The sequence below is a fragment of the Lissotriton helveticus genome, chromosome 9 (assembly GCF_964261635.1).
Source record: "Lissotriton helveticus chromosome 9, aLisHel1.1, whole genome shotgun sequence".
Classification (NCBI taxonomy): domain Eukaryota; kingdom Metazoa; phylum Chordata; class Amphibia; order Caudata; family Salamandridae; genus Lissotriton; species Lissotriton helveticus.
In genome coordinates, this window is record NC_136070.1 from 594,815,847 (window position 1) to 594,836,833 (window position 20,987).

The 20,987-nt window shown below is 47.9% G+C and overlaps 1 protein-coding gene across 2 annotated transcripts in view; it reads right to left on the minus strand.

Annotated features, from left to right (window-relative positions):
• The window catches only part of MTA2 (metastasis associated 1 family member 2), a 386,348-nt gene that overhangs the window by 156,367 nt on the left and 208,994 nt on the right, over nucleotides 1-20,987 (minus strand). For both annotated transcript variants that reach the window (XM_078660594.1, XM_078660595.1), the window contains exons 13-15: nucleotides 8,986-9,125; nucleotides 1,836-2,064; nucleotides 1,639-1,728 (exon numbers count right to left, since the gene is read on the minus strand). In XM_078660594.1, the coding sequence (XP_078516720.1) occupies nucleotides 1,639-1,728; nucleotides 1,836-2,064; nucleotides 8,986-9,125 (459 nt within the window). The remainder of the gene's footprint in view (nucleotides 1-1,638; nucleotides 1,729-1,835; nucleotides 2,065-8,985; nucleotides 9,126-20,987) is intronic.

Sequence of the window (20,987 nt, forward strand, 5' to 3'; positions counted from 1 at the left end):
ATGGAGGACGTCAGTCACGGAAAAGGACTGCAGGCTGGAGCCAGAAGACTGGATGAAGGGAACCAACGACTGGAGGATGAAATTGAAGAGCTGCTGGACACTGTCGGTCGGGCACCTCAATACTCCAGAGCTGTGGGTGCAGGGGTGTCCTTTTGTATCGGATTCTTCTCACCAGTTAGGTCGCGGTTGGGGGGGATCATTCAGGATGAGGCTGCAGGTGTCAAGGAGAAGGTCAGTGGAGGTCGTTCACCGCTGGCCCTCAGGTCAGGATCGCTAGGGAGACCTCGCTGGGTTGTTGGGCAACTCTGACTCAGACCATGGCCGGTGGTGCTGAGTGGGAAGGACTTGCAGATCCAGCTGAATCTGGAGTCCTGACATGAGTTGGTGTTGGACAAATCGGGTGCCCACGGGAGATAGGAGTTCTTTGTGAAGGCAGGGCAGGTCCCCGGGGACACATTACACCTCTTCCCAGGATGTGCTGCGTTCCCGGACCCAGAGAGCGGAGGGCTCCCTACCCAGGGGTCCAGAAGCCGGTCTGGTGGTGGCAGATGGCTGGGAGTCGGCTGTTTTTTAGGGGGCATCTCCATGATGCCCTCTGTGTGCATTTTTCATTCAAGCCAACACTGGCATCAGTGTGGGTTTAATGTGCTGGGAAGTTTAATACCAAACTTCCAAGACTTCAGTAAAGCCATTATGGAGCTGTGGAGCTTGTGCTGACAAACTAACAGCCCATGGACTCAAAATGGCTTAACTGCACCAACAATGTTTGTGAATGGTGCAGACACTGTAGGGGCATATTGCTCTTGCAGCTATGCCCTCACCTTAACATGGTGCACCCTGCCTTTAGGGCTGTAAGGCCTTCTAGAGGGGTGACTTACCCATGCCACAGTCAGTAGGGGTGGGCATGGCACACAGGGATGTGTGCCATGTCTACTCTTTAGTTTGGTCTGCACCAAAACACCCAGTCTGCACTGGCAGGATGGGGGTGTTAAGGTGAAGGGTCTCCGAGGATGACATAATACATGCTGCAGCCCTCAGAGGCCCTCTCTGGCCACCACGCCCTTGGTACCAGAGGTACTTTTTTACAAGGGATACACAGGAGTCCCAGAATTGTGCCAAATGTGGGTACAAATGTACAGTTTTAGGGAAGAACACACGTGCTGGGGCCTGGTTAGCAGGTTCCAAGCACACACACAGTCAAGTTGGCATGAGTATTCTTACAAAAAGTTAAGGGGTAACCAGGCAAAAAGGGGCCCTTTTCGTACATGCAGGCACAAGATTTTCTCAAGAATATCCAACATCTGCCACAAACTCTCACCATCGGCGAGGCTGGTCCTGTACATCAGTGTCAGACATATGGCACTTGTGTAGGTGTTATATGACATCATAAGTTGGATTTTCCATTAAAACCAGGTAGTATGCTCTTCATCTGCCATGGTCACCTCCATCCTTCAGTCACAAATTGTGCTAGTCCCCATTACACGCAGAGTTGAAATCCTAATGCTCCCTCCTGTAGGAAGTCCAGCACCATTTAACTCAACAATCAATTCCGTAACAGTCACTGCTACCTCCACTGCATGAAGCTCATGTAAAATTAACTCACTGTAAAACTTAACTCATTGTACTTAACATACTCACCTAGCTCCTTTACAATTGCTGACAGGGGTGGCCGCACCAAGGGAAGAACCTTCACAGGCAACTTCGGTGCTTTCGGTAGCCTAACAGAACCTGGAAAATATTAGAGGAGAAAGGAAGAGGTGTGTAGAAAAAAAATTAATCAGAGTCCTTTAGTGAAGTTCTACACTGCAAGTCCCCACACCCTTCCTCCTACTTACATTCCACTTTAATGGCGTTTGAGTTGATAGGGGCATAAGGACGCCGTGCAGCTCGACGTGGCTGCAGGATATCACGACACATCCGCCGGGCGATCCTGGTCAGCTTAGTAGTCTGCAGAAGAAAGGTCTGGCGGTTCTTGGCCAGCAGCTTGGCACGGTTAGCGCTGGTTGTGTATGGTGATAAGCTTTGAGCCTCTGGGCGGGAGAGGTGTCCACGGGAGTGGGGCTCCTGCAAGAGTCAATGAAAGACAGGTAGGGGGTTACACACATTCCGGAAATGCTTCTCACTATCTCAAAAGAGCGCAGTCCAGGAAGGAAGCAAGGATAAAAACAATTAATGAGCAGACAGAACACCATCTCCCACACCACCAAAAGCACAGGTCTAAATATGTGTGCACAAGGGGGTTGTATACTATAGAGAACCTTTCAATATCTAAATACATCTAAAAAAAATCGAAATCTAGTAATTTGTAAAGCGCAAACCTAAGGGTCTCAAGGCTCAAGAGGCCGTCGGAACATTAAGCGAGCTATTGCCCAGAGTCACATGGTGCTGTGCTGAGCTGGCGCCAGGGATCGAACCGTGAGCCCTACGCTTCGGAGTCAGCTGCCCTGGCAGCTGCACCTCTCCCTCTCCTCTAGAATTTAAGTTTCTCATACTTCTGGTCTTGGTTTTATCCTGCCTTCTCCCAGCTGCAAAATAAGTGTTGATGTGATCACTTACTAAAGAGGTGCGCACACTGAGCTCAATTTGAACATTGTGGGCTTTGTAATTGTACTAGTTTGCCTGCTACTGCAAAGGTCTTACCAAAAACTTTCACTGTTCCTCTATAAAAGACGTGTTTAGACTTCCCGCAATATTTATATATGCCAATCAGGAATCCAGGGCCTGTGTTCCTCCCCTAAAAACTGTACTAAAGCCTAAACCCAATTGGCATCTCTGGCCACATGTCAGCCCCTGGTAAACACTTATTGTGCCACCCTTGGGGGCCATGCACCCTGACACACGCACACTGCTTTGCAGGCTGAGAGTCTTGGTGCAGAACTACAAAGAGTCGACATTTGTGAGAAAGTGGCTCTATATATACTGGACTAGAATGAAGTACAGTGTGTATAGAGTCCACCAACCCCAGAGGTATAACAGAGGTAAAAGTCAGAACTGACCTTACTCTCCAAAGTGGTAGCTTGGTCGAGCAGTAAGGCAGTACCAGAGGACAGTGTAAAGCATTTGTTCTACACACTCAGAAACAAAAGGTTTCACACACTCAAGGACTGAACTCCAGGCCAATTGTTTTTATATCCACAGATATAGTTGTTTTATTTTTAGAACCAACAGTTATAAAAATATACTTTTCTCGTTATGAGTACTCTCATGTAATTACTTTACAAAGGAGCAATAAAGTGTGTGCACACAATACAGTATTGACAGTAAGCAACACAATCCTAAAACACACTATAGCATTGAGCTCAATGAGTTTTCCACATGCAAGTACAGTTGATTACTATACAGATTACTTTAGTAGTCCCAGGACCAGATCCTAGGTTCAGTCCTGGGGTCTAAGATGAAACCAGATTAGCAAAAACGTTTTAGTTACTGTAGTGAATTTTCCTGAATATAAAGCGGTTTTAAAAGTTCACACTTAGAAACTTTTCAATGTAAATCTGACAATGTTATTCAATGGGAGAAAATTCAGGTTGCAGGTAAAGTACGATCACGTTACTTTTGTAAACCAGCACTGGTCTCCTGTGGCCAGCACTGGGGTCTTAACTTAAAACAGGTAGGTAATTGTGTTTCAGTATTTCGTATGATTTTTAAAGAATATTTCAAGTTTTCAAAATTAGACACTTAGAAGAAATGTCATCAAAAAGCAGACAATGGGTTCCTATGGAGAAAATACAGATTACTAGTAAACCCGGTACGGATTACTTTTACGGTTCAGTATTGGGCTGAAAGGTACAGTACTGACTTCTCCCCTGATCACAGGTGAGTATTTCGGAATTCGGCTGATTTTATATGAATATTTTCAGTTTTCAAAACTTCACACTTAGAAGAAATTTCATAGAAAAACAGTCAATGGTTTCCTATGGCAGAAATTTAGATTACTAGCAGACACGGTTGTGATTACTTTTGCGGTCCAGTACTGGGCTACAAGGTACAGTACTGGCTTCTCTCTTGAGCACAGGTGAGTAATTCGAAATTCGTTATTCGGCTAATTTTAGATGAATATTTTAAAGTTTCAAAACTTCACACTTAGAAGATTTTTCGAGTCAAACCAGTCAATGTTATCTAATGGCAGGAAAGTGAGTCATCGGTTTTCAGGTAAGTACTCGACTGGTGAAGTTAAGGTTCTGGGCTTAGACTCAGGGTCCCCGAGGGTCAGGTAGGTACATTTAGTATACCCTCAGCCGCACAGGGGCGGCCAGGTGCAGAGGTATTTAGGCCCAATGTTATCCAATGAGAGGCAGGGGGCTTCCGGTTGGTGGCTGCTGGCTAGCAGGCCACGCGGCTGTGGGAGCTGGGCTCCTGGTCACTTGCTCAGGGCAAATGGGGAAGTAGAATAGGGTACAGGTTGCACTGCCAGAAGCACTCGGGCGTCTGGGTGCAGGGTGCTTTAGAGTCGCCGGGCGCTCAATGTTATCCAATGAGGATCTTGAATAGGGAACAAAGGCTGTAGGGTTGGGGACGTCGGATCTTCATGAGCGACCAACACTTCGAGGGGTAAGTTGGGATCTTGGAGAATAGGTAGGCACCCAGGAGTTGGGCACAGGGGGCTGTGGGGCGCTGGGTGGAGGGGTGTCTTTGGAGGTCGGAAATCTTACCCCCTGCTGGTCGCGGTCGGAGGGGTCCTTTGTTCCTGAGGCTGCAGGCGTCGTCGAGGAGGGTCCTTGGGCACTGGATTCAGAGTCATAATCGCCGGGGGAATGTCCTCAGGGTCTTGGTTCACTCCAGCACAGGCCAGGCTTGGCGGGTGCAGAGTGTGCAGGGTTCGCGGTTCCGGGCTGATGCCAGAGCTTGTTACTTGCTTTGAGCAGTACCACTGCTCGTGGGAGACCCAGGTTGTCACGAGTCACAAGGCAGTCAGGTCCTCCGGGGTTTTTGAGGTTGCTGACCACTGGAGACGCCAGGGTTTAGCAGGAGCAGTTTCGAGGGTCGACAGGCCGGTAGGGCTGGGCCAAATCAGTTGGTGTCTTCCTCTTCTTAGCAGCTGCAGGGCAGGTCTTCTTGTTTCTTGTTCTTCTTTCTTGTTTCAGTATCTGGATCTGAGGAAGGAAGGTTCAGGGAGCCCCTAAATACTAAATTTAGGGGCGTTACAGGTAGGGCAAGGGCAGGGACCAATGGGTCCCTGTCCTGGGGTGAGTACACCCCCTAGCCTGCTCCTCTCCTGTGGGAGGGGGGCAGGAGCCTAGCTGGAATCGGGCAGGGCTCCCTATCTACAAGATGGCCAGAGCTCGGGGTCGTGCTTCACCTCGCCTCCCCCACCTGAGGGGTGGAGTTGGCAAAGGTTGGCACACCCCCCCCCTTCCCGATGTAGTTTTTCCCCGCCAGTCTTCCCGTCAGAGTGGGGGTAGAACGGGTGGGGGCCAGTTGCTGGGTACAGTAAATGATCTGGAGAAGCTCTCAGAGGCGGCATGCCTTTGAAGCTTCCCCCTGTCCATCCTGGGGGAGGAGACATAGCACCTCGCCCAGGATGTGCATTGTTGCAGGCCCAGGAGAGCGGGGGGCTCTCCACCCAGGGGTCCAGCAACATGTCTGCTGTGTGGCAGCCTCTGCAGCCACTCAGCCCAGACATGGATTGTAGGTTAGGTTTCAGGGGGCATCTCTAAGATACCCTCTGTAGTGCATTTTACATTAAATCCCACACTGGCATCAGTGTGGGTTTAATGTGCTGAGAAGTTTGATATCAAACTTGTCAGTGTATCCATTAAGGTGCTGTGGAGTTCGTAATGATAACCTCCCAGCACCATATACTCTTAATGGCATCACTGTACTTACAATGCCCAGGAATGGCCTTGGGTACTGTGGGGACACAGGGCTCATGCACCTGTGCCCACACCACTGGCATAGGGCACCCAGCTAGAGGGGTGACTGATGTATGCCAGGGAAGTGGGGTTGTGGGCATGGCACACAGGGATGTGTGCCATGTCGACTCTTTGTTTAGTTATGCACCTAGACACTCAGAGCTGCAAAGGCAGTGTGTGGGTGTCAAGGTACAGGGCCCCTATGGGTGGCACAATAAGTGCTGCAGCCCTTAGGGGTCTTCTCTGGTCACAATGCCCTGGGTACCATTTACTAGGGTCTGATATGTGGCCAGAGATGCCAATTGGGTTTAGGCTTTAGTATAGTTTTTAGGGAAGAAACATAGGCCCTGGGTACCTGATTGGCAGGGACCCAGGGCACACCTAGGAAAAGTGCATCAAGTATCAGGCAAAAAGTGGGGGGTACTGCAACAGGAACTCACTTTCTCACAACATGGCACACATCCCTGTGTGCCATGCCCACAAACACACTGCCCTGGCATACTTTAGTCACCCCTCTAGCTGGGTGCACTATGCCAGGGGTGTGGACACAGGTGCATGAGCCCTGTGCCCCTACAGTACCCAGGACCCTTCCTGGGCACTGTAAGTGCAGTGATGCCATTAAGAGTATATGGTGCTGAGAGGTTGTCATTACGAACTCCACAGCACCATAATGGCTACATTGAAGACTGAAGTTTGGTATCAAACTTCTTAGCACATTAAACCCGCACTGATGCCAGTGTGGAATTTAATGTAAAATGCACGACAGAGGGCATCTTCGAGATGCCCCCTCGAAACCTAACCAACTCCTAGTGTCCTGACTGTGTGGCTACCACCACCAGACAGGTTTCTGGTCCCCTGGGCCGAGCGTCTGCCGCTCTCGGGGGCCTGAAACAATGCACATCTTGGGATGAGGTGCCAAGCCTCCTCCCCCAGAATGGGCTTCTCCAGGCCACTTGCTTTACTCAGCAACTAGTCCCTACCGGTTCTGGCCCCCACTCTGGTGAGAAGAACGGCAGGAAAACCTAAGTGAGAGAAGGAGGTGTGCCAGCCTCTGCCAACCCCACCCCTCAGGTGGGAGAGGCGAGGTTTAGCACAACTCCGGGCTCCCGCCACCTTGAGGATAGGGAGCACTACCCAATCAGAAATAGACCCTGTCCCCCTCTCACTGGAGAGTGGCAGGATAGGGGGGTGTACTCACCTCAGGACAGGGACCCATTGGTCCCTGCCCTTGCCCTACTTGTAACACCCCTAAATTCAGTATTTAGGGGCTCCCTGAACCTTCCTTCCTCAGATCCCGATAAGAAAAGAAGAAAGAAGAACAAGAAGAAGAAGACCGGCCGTGCAGCTGCTAACAAGAGGACGACACCAACTGACTTGGCCCCAGCCCTACAGGCCTGTCGATTCTTGAACCTGCTCCTGCTAAACCCCGGCATCTCCTGTGGTCAGCAACCTCGAAAATCCCGGAGGACCTGGCTGCCTTTCTGATCTAAAGACTGAGACTCCCACGAGCAGTGGTTCTGCTCAAACAGCAACAACCCCTGGTGCCAGCCCACACTGCACCCGCCAAGCCTGGCCAGTGCCTGTGTGAACCAAGACCCTGAGAACATCCCCCCGCGATTATGACCACAAATACAGTGCCCAAGGACCCTCCTTGACGCCCCCAGACAACGCCTGCAGCCTCATAACAAGGGACCTCTCGAACCGCGATCAGCTGAGGTTAAGATTTCCCGACGGCAAAAGACACCCCTGCACCAGGCACCCCACGGCGCCCAACTCCTGGGTGTCTATCTATCCTCCAAGATCCCAACTTACCTCTTGAAGTGGTGGTCCTACCTGAAGAATCTCCGTCCACAAGCCTGCAGCCTTTGTTCAACTTCCAGTTCCACCATTGAAATACATTGGGCGCCCGAAGGTCCAAAAGCACCCTACACCCAGCCGCCCGAGTGCCACTGGGAGTGCAGCATCTATCCTACTCTACTTCCCCACTTGCCCCGAGTAAATGAGCAGGAGCTCAGCTCCCACAGCCACGTGGCCTGCCTGCAAGCAGCCACCAACCGAAGGCCCCAAATCCTCCATAGGATAACATTGAGCCTACTCACTCTGCACCCGGCTGCCCCTGTGCCACTGAGGGTGTAACGACTGTACCTACCTGACCCTGGGAGACCCCCCCCCCGAGAACTTAACCAAAGACCGATAAACTTGAGTTCTTCCATAGGGTAACATTGGCTGGGTTTCATTGAGAATTTCTTCTAAGTGTCGAGTTTTGCAACTTTCAAATATTCCTTAAAAATCGTTCGAACAGCAAACTCGAACTTACTCACCTGCTATCAGGATAGACCCTGGTACTGGATCATTGTGCCCGGCACTGACCTTCAAAAGTAATTTTAACCGTGATTTATTGTTAACCCAATTTTCCTCCATAGGAATACTTTGCCTGGTTTTTGCCAGAATTTCTTCTAAGTGTCGATTTCCAAAACTTACAAATATTCCTTAAAAATCGCCTGTGTAACAAAAACGATTTCTTTCAACTGTTTACAGGAAATGCTCCAAGGCTGAATCTAGGATCCAGCCCTGAGTTAGAAAAACATAAGTAAAGTAATTTTATTGCATTTACTGAAAAACTCACGTTGAGCTCAATGTTATTTTGTGTTTAAACATGTGTTGCATATTGCAACAACTGTAACTATTGCATTCCAAAGTCTGTTGCTACTTGAAAGTATTCAATTGCAACATCTCATTCTGAGAAAGTATTTATGAAACCTACTGAAGTTCTAAAATAAAGTAACTATATATTTTTTATATACAAAACAATTGGCCTAGAGTTCAGTTCTTGAGTGTGTGAGAACATTTGCTGACTGAGTGTGTACAACAAATGCTTTACACTGTCCTCGGATACTGCCTTACTGCTCGACCAAGCTACCACTTTAGAGAGTAAGGTTATATCTAACTTTAACCTCTGCCATACCTCTGGGGACGGTGGACTCTTTGCACTCTGAACCTTACTTTGGTGCAGCATATACAGAGCCACTTTCTTACAGAGCCCGACTACAAAAGAAACAGGATTCCATATGCCAGCCATTGTCTTTGCCCCCCTTGTATAAGAAAGAGTGTTTAAATAGATCAGTTTCTTTACCGTGACACTTCGTGTAGCACCCTCTAGCTGTGTGGGAGTCTTCAGCCCTCCATACTTCTTCCAGTAGATCCAGCATGAGGCACAGAGGCGGCACTGCATGTTCGGGGGGCCCCAAGCATACCATTGTGCTGACTGCGTAGCTAGAGGGGCAGATAAAATGACTTAAAAGAGGACTTTCAAACACAGAAAATGTACATTACATGTAATCTGCTTAATCATGAAAATCTTAAATGAAATCAAACACTGTACGGTCCAACAGAGTGTGGGATCGCAGAACGTGTCACAAGAGGATTAATGTTTCTATATGTCCACACAAAAGTAACATTTATATTTTCCTTTAAAAAAGGTAGCAATCATGCAGAAGCCAGTTACCTCTATAAGAATTCTCTCAAACTGCAAAATAAAAAAAATAAAAAAACGTATGAAGTGTATAAGCTCCTTATAGAGGAGTTCGTCCCGATAATGGAAACTGTTCAACTATCTATCAATTAAGGGGTCAAGTCCCAAGATCCTAGAAAGAGGCAACTATTGTGCTTATCCTGAAACCTGTTAAAGATCCCTCTAGAGCAGACTCTTACAGACCAATCTCCCTGCTGAATGCAGATGATAAAATCTTCATGAGCATTTTGGCAGGGAGACTGTCTAAGATTATACCACAATTGGTCCATCCAGATCAGAAGGGATTTACCCCCAAAAGATATATTCAAGAACAGACCCAACAGCTCATAGGCACAATAGATATTGCATCTGAACGAGTTGAGCCCTTGGCCATGGCAGCTCTGGACGCGGCCAAGGAATTCGACATATGGGCATATCTGTGGGAAGTGCTGAGAACAATGGGTTTTAGGTGTATTTTATTTGCACACGTTAGAAAAATGCTACGAGGGTGCCTAAGCTACATATTGTTAAACAGGATCTTGACATCTAGTTTTGATATATTTAGAGGAACAAGACTGGTATGTCCCCGGTCTCCCTTACTTTTGAGCTGTATATAGAACCATTGGCTCAGGCGATATTAGATATGTCAATAACTCCTTTTAAATCTCGGCATTATAGCAGCAAGGTCGCCCTATACGCAGGCGACCTGCTGTTATACACTGCAGACCTCGTAGAGGCAATACCAAGGGCTGAACAGCTACTAGTGGAGTTTGGATCTTTATCGGGATATTCAGTTAACACATTAAAACCGAGGTGATGTGCAGGAACATACAGGATTGGGAGGGGGATGTCAGCCAGGATTTTAAATACCAGGGTATCATTATTGTTAAAGAAATAGATAAGATCCCACAGATTAGTCTAAAAAGGGTTGCAAAAGAAATAGATAGATTGTTAGCAAGGTGGAAAAACCTCCCCTTAACCATCTATGGAAGGGTCAACCTAATTAAAATGGTTAAACTTCCCAAGCTAACCCATTTCTTTAATGCCACCCCCCTCGGTTTTCCCAAGTTAGACATCAGCAAAGTTCAGGGGAAGATTGTAAGTGTTATATGGGCCTATAAGGGTGTGAGACTGGCATGGAATAAGCTAAGACAAAGGTTTATTAAAGGAGGTCTGACTCTCCCCGATATCAACTGGTACTGTGAAGCTTTTCAGTTTAAAAACATTTGGATGTTGCTCAGTAAGGCTGACGACTCAACCTGGGGGAGGCTCCTGGGCGAAATGGTGAGGCAGGAGGGTGGGGATGGCTTTTTTTTATAAATTCGGGGCCCCTAGGTATTTAAAAAAGGTGTGCGTAAAAACTTTTGAAGTCTGCCCTCTATCTATGGTACAAGGTTAGGAGCAGGTGGGGCCTATGGTATTATTCAGACTATGCCCTAATTTGGGAATCTCCGGGGACCCAGTTATGCCTGAAAGACATCCTTTGTATACCAATTAGAAAGGCAGGCATTATGAAATAGTCAGACCTGATATCAGCGGAGTGTGTTCACCCATGGGAGGTCCTAAGAGCAAAGATAGGAAATGATTTTTCCAGGTTTAAATAGATCCAATTAACCTCTTGGTTCAAGTCCGCAAAGAAAGAAACTGGCGGTGAATGGGAGCTGGAGCTTTCTCTGCCAGATGTTAACCTTAAAAATAAGGAGATATCAAAGTGGTATGAGAAGCTACTGGAGGCAGATGAGAAGTGCTCACCAAAATTCTCAGTCTGGAATGGGGCCTCCCTGGACTGTAATATAGAGGCAGTGTGGGACTACTCCCTGAGGCTCCTCTATAAATTTGTAAAACCAGCAAAGCTGAAAAAGGAAAATGCTACTTACCAGTATGCTTCTGTTCTTGGCATGTAGGGCTGCCGACATTCATATCTTAGCATAGCTCGCCGCATAGTGTTGGGTCCGGATGTTTGCACCTTGTTGTCTTGGAAGAGTCTTCGAAGTATCACGAGATAGGCGACTCCTCCCCTGGACTACAGTGCGCATGGGCATCTCCTCCATCCTCAGATTGTTTTTCGCCATTGTGGCAAAGATGGAGTATAGAAAAGTAAGAGATGACCATGTAAGTGTATGTTAAGAAGGTAACCCTGCAGCTGTGACAGGCACTGGGGAGGAGGGTGGGCGATATGAATGTCAGCAGCCCTACATGCCAAGAACAGATGCATACAGGTAAGTAGCATTTTCCGTTCGAGGCATGTGGGCTGCTGAATTCATATCTTAGCATAGACTGTATAGCAGTTTCTCCTCTAGCGGTGGTCGCCTGTACCAGCTGCAGTGGTTTGAAAGAGTTTTAAGGACAGCCTGGCCTACTGCAGCTTGTTGCTTAGCTTGCACTTCAACACAGTAGTGTTTAGTGAAGGTGTGTATGGTAGACCATGTAGCTGCCCTACATATGTCTTCTAAGGGAATATTTCCTAGAAAAGCCATGGATGCCCCCATTTTGCGCGTTGAGTGGGCTTTTGGGGGAACTGTTAAAGTACGCTTTGCCTTTTGGTAGCATATTTAAATGCATTAAACTATCCATCTGGCTATTCCGGTCTTTGAAATGGGATTACCCTTATGTTGTGGAGAAAAAGCAACAAAAAGTTGCTTTGTTTTTCTGAATGATTTAGTTCGGTCCACGTAATGTAGCAGAGCTCTTGATATCTAGTGTGTGTAGGGCTTTTTCAGCTACCGACTGCGGGTTTTGAAAGAAAACTGGCAGTTCTATGGTCTGATTGATGTGGAAAGTGGAAATAACTTTTGGCATGAATTTAGGGTTAGTACGAAGCACCACTTTATTTTGGTGTATTTGCATGAAGGGTTCCGGAATGGTTGGTGCCTGTAGCTCACTCACTCGTCTGAGGGAGGTAATGGCAATTAAAAATGCCACTTTCCATGTTAAGAATTGTAGTTCACATGAGTGGAGTGGCTCGAAAGGTGGCCCCATGAGTCTGGTTAGTACTACGTTTAAGTTCCAGACTGGCGAAGGTGGATGCTTTGGAGGGATAATTCTTTTAAGTCCTTCCATAAAAGCTTTGATAGGTGGTATTCTGAACAGGGACACGTGTTGTCCGTTTTGAAGATATGCTGGTACAGCAGCAAGGTGTAGCCTTATGGATGAGTATGCTAGATTACATCTTTGAAGAAGTAGAAAGTAACAGATTATGTTTTGGATGGAGGCATCTAATGGATTGATTTGGTTATTACAATAGATTACAAATCTTTTCCATTTAGCTGCGTAGCATGCTCTAGTAGTGGGGCGCCTTGCTTACTTGATAATGTTCATGCAGTCTGGAGGCAAGTTAAGGTATCCGAACTCTGAGACCTCAGGAGGTAGATCGCTAGGTTCATCTGATTGGGATCTGGGTGCCTGATTTCGCCATGGTTCTGTGTTAGCAATTGTGGCGACAGGTGTAGTCTTTGGTGCGGGACAGGGGTGGGGAATTCCTATCTCCCAACGCCCGAGACATCTAGATTTCTTAGGAGGGCAAGAGGTTTTAATTTGCATTTTGTCCAAAGGACAAGTAGACAGATTTATGGTAATACGATACACAGCTGTTCAACCCTGTAGGTCACAGCCAGTAAAAAAGTTGCTCTGAGCAGTTTATTGGCTGTGAAAGGGTCAATGCAAAAGCTGGGGTCTGCACTTTAATTTCCCCAGAGCAGAACAACAAAATGATAAAGCAGAGCTCAAAGTTGGAGCCAGCTCGATAAGCTCGTTTGGCTTCCAGGCCCTCCCCTGGTCCTTTTATTTTCTTCAAGCATGAGACACACAACGAGCTTCTGCAGCTCAGTACACTCGCAGCAATGGCATGTAAGAGGCTGCTTTTTCTGCCTCTTGGCCCCTTGCTCAGACTTGAACTGTATGACCCCTCCCTGCCTTGTATTCTCGGCTCCACTCCTGGGCCTCATAGGGCTCCAATATCCCTGCTCATCTTCAACTCACTTTGATTTCCCTTCTCATGCACCCCTCCTTGGCACTTTGCGTTTCCTGTACACCTTATGTTACACCTGGTGCCTGAACCTGCTAACCCCACCCCACCACCCTCCGCCTAACCCCACTCCACCACCCTCCGCCTAACCCCACTCCACCACCCTCTCTGACATCCCTGACCCACTCCCCTTGGCCTCTCATATCTTACGTCATCGAGGGCTTACATTAAAGCTCATTAGTTTCCCCATGGGCTTTCATGCAGGCCTAAGGCCACCCCTAATTCTGTCCTTGCACTAGGCCTTTCATGTCACTTTGTTCCTGCACCAGGGGCATTGTGAACACACCACTGTAGCAACTACAGCAGCTGTAGAGTTTTTGATGGGCCTCTTCAGTCTGCAGGTCCGCAGACAAAGGCCCATAATGTACTTGAACGGGTGAGTGGGAGAGTGAGTATAGATCCATGTATGAATGAGTGAAAGGGTGGATGTACAGATGCATGGATGAATAAGTGCAAGAGTGGATGATAGATGCATAAATTAATGAGTGAAAGGGTGAATGGATAGATGCATGGATGAATGAGTGAAAGGCTGGATGTATAGTTGGATGAATGAGTGGAGTGAAAGGGTGGATGTTTAGATGCATAAATGAATGAATGAGTCAAAGGGTGGAGGGATAGGTGCATGGATGAATGAGTGGATGGATAGATGCATGTATGAATAAGTGAATGGGTGGATGTATAAATGCATGGATGAATACGTGCAAGAGTGGATGATAGATGCATAAATTCATGAGTGAAAGGGTGAATGGATAGATGCATGGATGAATGAGTGAAAAGCTGGATAGATGGATGAATGAGTGGAGTGAAAGTGTAGATGCATGGATGAATGAGTGGGTGGATGGATGTAAGGATGGATGTGTCAAAGAATGGTAGGATAAGTGCAAGGGTGAATGAAGGGATGGGTGAGTGGATGGATAAGTTGAAAGTGGATTGATGAGTGAAAGGATGGACAGCTTATTGAAAGGGTGGATTAATGGGCGAGAGAGTAGATGAATAGATGACTGAGTGGGTGGGGATGGGTGGGTGGGTGGCTGGGCGGAAGGGTTGATGGATGGACGGGTGGACAGTCGAGTGTAAAGGTGGATGGAGGGATTAGTGAAAGGGAGGATGGATATATGATCGAAAAGGAAGATGGACAGGTGAAAGGGTGGATGGACAAGCGAAAGCATAAATCGAGGAAGTGAAAGGGTAGGTGGATAGATGAGTGTAAAGGAGGATGGATGAGTGAAAGGATGAATGGAGGGATGAGTGAAAGGGTTTATGAATAGGAGTGAAAGGGTGGATGAATAGGAGTGAAAAGGAGGATGTGTGGGGTGAAAGGATGGATGAGCAAAAGGATGGATGAGCAAAAGGATGGATGAGCAAAAGGATGGATGAGCAAAAGGATGGATGAGCAAAAGGATGGATGAGCGAAAGGATGGATGAGTGAAAGGAAGGCGGGATGGATCAGCTAGATCGATAGGTTTGGAGATGGCAGGATAGGTTTGAACAGGGGCTTCCTGAACGCCCCGCTTTAGTAGCTACAGTAGAGGTGGCGCTCTTGATGGGCCTCTTCCTTCTGCAGCTCGGCAGACAAAGATTCGCAATTAATGTGAAAAGATGAATGGATGTGTGGGTGAAAGGATGAGTGAGTGGAAGTGTAGCTGGCTAGATGGATGGATGGATGATTGAGTGACCGGGATGGTTGAGTGACAGGGTTGGTGGATGGACAAAGGATATTATAATGAAGGAAAGGGTGAATGAGTGGATGGGTTACAGGGTGTAAGGATTAGAGGGCGTAATGGATGGATGAATGTAAAGGATAAATGGATGGATGAGTGGAAGGATGGATTGATGGATGGGTCGAAGGGTGGGTGAAAAGACGAGTGAAAGGGAGGGCTTATAGATGAGTGAAAGGGAGGGTCTATGGATGAGCAAAAGGATGGATGGTTGAAATGGATAGGTTTGGAGATGGATGGGTAGTTTTGGATATGGATGAGCAGATGGACTGACGGATGAGCAGATGGACTGACGGATGAACAGATGGATGAACCGATTGGTGAAAGGATAATGGATGAATGAATGGGTGCCAATTTAAAGGTGAAATGCTAGATATCAGCGGGTGATAGGATGAATGGATAGATGCTTAGATGGAAGAGACAAGAGAGCTATTCTGGCGAGGATTACAATGATTTGTGCGCTTGCTTGGTGTCATAAGAACTTTGGATCAACGTGGGGGGTATTTTAATTTTCTGGTTACTCACTTGGCCTACACTATGCTCCTTTCTCTACCTTGGGATTATCAGGTAGGCGTGGTGCTGTATGCCAGAGCGTTCATACTAGACTGCTAGTATTTGGTCTCAAAGGCCACATTGCCATAGAAATTCCTGGCACTGAACAAAACTACTTTGTAAAAGAGCAGAATGCTGTGACACACAATTAAGCCAGCTCACAGATAGGAAGAGATAGCATTTTAATAAAAACAAAAGGTCTTGGTGAACTCAGATTTAATTAGGCGCTCAAATGTGAAAGTCACAAAAGTGCACCCATGATATATGTTCTTGTATTATTGCAGATTTACGTTTTTCATGTATTCACATGAATTTCCTTAAGTAGAACAGGAAACCGTAGTCCTAGAAAATATTTGTGAATTGCATCTTAGCATGAGCAAATATGAATATGCCCCAGCGGAAATTTGTTGAGTGTTTACAAGTTCACTTTTTCTCCAACCACATTTTTTCCAGCCCTGGAAGAAACTTTACTTCTGCCATTGTAAGGGGTAAATTGCCAACCTTTCTCAGTATGGGAAAAGATTAGAGAAGAGCTGGTGAAAAATTCAAATCCTTCTATAGTATTAGCCTGACATAACCAGAGAGGCTATTATCAGAGCTCTTCTATAAAGAGATTGCAGCCATTATTTGACGGCGCACTACATGGCACAAAAGGTACAAGTGGATTTTGTTACAGGACATGCAGATTTATGAAGCTACTTGTCCCATGGACAAGTACATATTTTAATAAATTCCACACCCCTGGCGGGACTACTGATAGTTCTAGGAGCGTTGTGTACCATGGCTGTCTTGCCCATGTGGGAGCAACCAGGATCATTGTGAGTGACTGATGTTTTAGTTTGCGTGCCACTAATGGAATCAGTGGGGTTGGCGGAAAAGCGTACGCAAATCTGCCTGACCAGTTCATCCATATCGCATTGCCCTGTGACAACGGGTGTGGGAACCTGGCGGCAAAGGACTGGCATTTTGAGTTTTCTTTTGTGGCAAATAGATCTATCTCTGGTTGCCCCCATTTTTGAAAGAATGGTTGGAGAACTTGAGGGTGAATGTCCCATTCGTGTATTTGTTGGCTGTGTCGGCTCAGTAGATCTGCGATCTGATTGTCTATTCCTGGGAGGTGTTCTGCCAGGAGAAAGATGTTTTTTGGAATTGCCCACTTCCATATGCTCTGCGCTAGGTGAGACAGCTGTGGAGAGAGTGTCCCTCCCTGTTTTTGAATGTAGTACATGGCTGTCATGTTGTCCGTCCGGATTAACACAGCCTTGTTGTACAAGTATTTCTGGAAGGCTTTCATTGCTAGAAATACTGCTAGTAACTCCAAGTGATTTATATGCAATGAATTTTGTTTGACTGTCCAGAGACCTTGGACTGTGTATTGAAGGAGGTGGGCTCCCCAACCTGTCAGTGATGCGTCCGCAGTTAATACTACTTGTGGAACTGGGTCTTGGAACAGTCGCCCCTTGGAAAGGTTTTGTGGATTCCACCACTGCAGAGAGTTGTAAGTGCGACTGTCTACCAACACTAGGTCTTTTAGTTGTTCTAGAGCTTGGTTCCACTGTTGTGCTAGGCATTCCTGCAATGGACGCATTTGAAGTCGGGCATGAGGGACAATGAATATGCAGGAGGCCATCATGCCTATAAGCTGCATGAACACTCGTGCTGGCAGGGAGTGTTGTGGCTGAAATGTTTGAATGAGAGACTGTATGTTGGACATCCTGGCTGGACTTGGATATGCCTTTGCCACTGAGGTATCTATTGTTGCTCCCAGATATTGTTGTATGTGAGAGGGCTGCAGATGTGATTTTGGGTAATTTATGGAAAATCCTAGACTGTAAAGAAGCTGGATTGTCTGAGACGTATGGTTTGCACACTGTACGTATAAGTTGGCTTTTATGAGCCAATCGTCCAAGTAGGGGAACACATGGATGTGTTGCCTTCTGAGGTGTGCTGCTGCTACTACTGCTAGGCATTTTGTAAAAACCCTTGGTGCTGTAGTTACCCCGAAGGGAAGAACTTTGAATTGGTAGTGGTGACCCTCTATTGTGAACCTGAGGTATTTCCTGTGAGCTGGATGTATAGGTATGTGAAAGTATGCATCCTTGAGGTCTAATGTAGCGAGGAAGTCGCCTTGCAGGAGTACTTGTTGTAGAGTGATCATATGGAAATGCTCCGAAAGTATATATTGGTTCAGAGGTCTGAGGCCCAATATTGGTCTGAGGGACCCGTCTTTTTTGGGAATAAGGAAGTATAGAGAGTATACCTCTGTGCCCTGGTGTTGAAAAGGGACTGGCTCTATGGCTCCCTTTTCTAGCATGGACAGCACCTCTTGTTGTAACAGCGTGATGTGTTCTTTTGACATTGGACGGTGTTTGGGTGGTATGTTGGGTGGAGTAGAATTGAGTTCCAGGCAGTAACCATACTGGATAATTTGTCTCACCCACCTGTCTGTGGTAATGGCATTCCAGACTGGTAGGAATTGTGTTATTCTGCCTCCGACTGGTGTTAAGTGGTCTGGAGGGAGTGTGAACAAGTCACTGTTGGTTGGTGGCGGAGGCTCTGGTGTTATTACCACGTCCTCTGCCTTTGTTATTATTTCCTCTATAGCTTCCACTGTTGGAGCCTTTAATTAAAGGTGCCTTGGGTATTTGTTTTAAATGATATAGAGGTTTATGAGGTGTTGCCTCTGCCTGAGTCTCGAAAGGAGGAGCGGCGAAAGGAGCCCCTAAACTGTTGGAATTGAAGTGCACCTATGGACTTTGCGGTGTCAGTATCTTTCTTCATCTTTTCTAAGATGGTATCAACTGCTGGGCCGAATAAGAAATCCTGGTTAATTGGTTGATTAAGTATGGTAGACTGTACTTCATTTTTAAAACCTGAGATGCGGAGCCAGGCATGCCGGCGTAGCAACACACTAGTGTTGACAGAGCGAGCGGCTGTATCGGCCGCATCAAGGGCGCATTTTATAGATGCGTTAGTGATGAATTTCCCTTCTTGAATTAGGTTGTTAGCTTTTGACTTATAAGGTTCTGGTAGGTGTTGTAATAATCCCTCCAGTTCATCATAGTGTGCTCTGTCATAGCATGCTAGAAGAGCTTGTGTATTGGCGATTCTCCAGGTATTTGCTGCCTGAGAGGCGACTCTCTTTCCTGAGGCTTCTAAGATTTTTGACTCTTTGTCAGGAGGGGGGGGCATCCCCTGTTTGAGAATTCGCCCGTTTTCTGGCGTTAGAAACAACAAGAGAGTCTAGTGGTAACTGAGACTTGATATAAGAGGGGTCTGTAGGGGCTGGTTTATATTGCTTTTTAATTCTTGGATTTAGGACACGCGCTCTGGCTGGGTCTTTAAAGATGTCTGGTTCGTGCTTAAGTACTCCCTTTAGCATAGGGAGTGTGCGTATACACTTTTCTGATGTTGGGAAGGTATTAAATAGGAAATCCTCCTCTATAGGTTCAGTGTGCATGCTACACCATGATAATGAGCTGCTCTGTCAAGTAGCTGGTTAAAAGCAACCGTGTCGTCAGTAGGGGATGGCTTAGTGGGATATGTGGAGGGATCTGGAATGGGTTGTGTATCATATGGGTCATGTGGGTAATTTTGATCTTCCCATGTGTGATCTTGGTTTCCCTGATCATCAGGGTCTATAAAGTCCTGATGAGGGGCACGGAGGGTCGGCAGAGGTTCTGAAGTTCACCCCCTCCCCCCCCCCTGCACCGGACTGTGGAGCCTGCACGGAGGGTCAACGGAGGCTCCGAAGCCCGCCCCCCTCCCCCCTGCACCGGACTGTGGAGCCTGCACGGAGGGTCAACGAGGGCTCCGAAGCTCGCCCCCCTCCCCCCTGCACTGGACTGTGGAGCCTGCACGGAGGGTCGGCAGAGGTTCTGAAGTTCACCCCCTCCCCCCCCCTGCACCGGACTGTGGAGCCTGCACGGAGGGTCAACGGAGGCTCCGAAGCCCGCCCCCCTCCCCCCTGCACCGGACTGTGGAGCCTGCACGGAGGGCCAACGGAGGCTCCGAAGCTCGCCCCCCTCCCCCCTGCATCGGACGGTGGAGCCGGCATCGGATTGGGGACATAGTGAAGGACTCCTGTTCTCTTTGAGCCTCCCCCCTCCCCCCCTACACCGGAGTGTGGATACCCTGCAGGGCTCTTGCTCCCGACAAGCCTCGATCATATGGAGGCTCGGCGGTCGGCTTGGAGTTCATCCCTTCCACCGGACTGTGGATACCTGAAGGGCTCCTGCCCCTGAGGCCGTCGACTTCACCCTGGCCCCACCAGCTGCTGGATGCGGGACGACGGTGCCGCCTTCGTCCTTGCCCCACCGGCTGCCCGCCGCTAGCCTCTCGCCTTACACAATTGCCGCAGTGGAGCGCAAACGATAGAGGCGCTGGACTTGGCCTCTGATGACCTCGCTAGGAGTGTTTACTGAGGGTGTCTCGCGGCGCGGTAAAGCCGTTGCTGAGGGTGACTACTGGCTCTGAAGCTGACCCCATCCCCCTCCCTTGCACCGGTGTGTGGTGGGCTTGCGCTGGAGCTGGTGACACTATATGCAGAGCGGCTGTCCTCGCTCTGCGCAACGAAAAGGGCACCGGACCCCTCCCCCACTTTTGACCTGAAGCAGGGACCCCTTCCTGAAGGCAGCGGAGGACGCAGATAGCAGCACCGGGTAACGACAACGCAACCCCCCCCCCTTCCCGCCCTCACCCAACAGAGGACCGCTAACGGTCTTGAGGGCTGAGAGGGGCCTGGGACGCAGGTTGCGAGCAAACACAGGGGCAACACTGTACTAAGCACAGCTCAACATACAGAAAAAAGAAGAACTTTTTTTTATAGGAGTGAATGAAACGTCGCATCTACGAAGCGGAAGGGATCATCATTATCATGGGCTAAAGCATTGCTCCTGTATAACTCTACGGGCAAAATTAACAGGCACACAGAACCTTAAGGTATTTACTTCTCCCACCCGCCTGCTCTCTTTTAAAATCTAACTCCTTTTGTACAAAATGGCTGGAGCCATAAAACTGTAGTAATAAATCCCCCACCTACCTCTGTTGTCCACGAGGCCCCTCAGCTTAACTCCCCCACACAGAGATAAGAATTCCTCCCAGCTAGACCTGAGCTCTGCCTGCTTAAAGAGAAAGTGTAATCCCATCCCCGGTGCTCAAAGTAATGGCAGCAGACAGAGGACTAATGTCTCTATCTCCCTTTGCCTGCATGGTTGTGAAGGGAAGCTGCTCTCCCCTGCTATCGAAGCAACAGCAACAAACAGAGGACTACTGTCTCGATCTGTACTACCTGGCGGCCATTTTAGACTAGTCTCTATTGGACTTTAGTA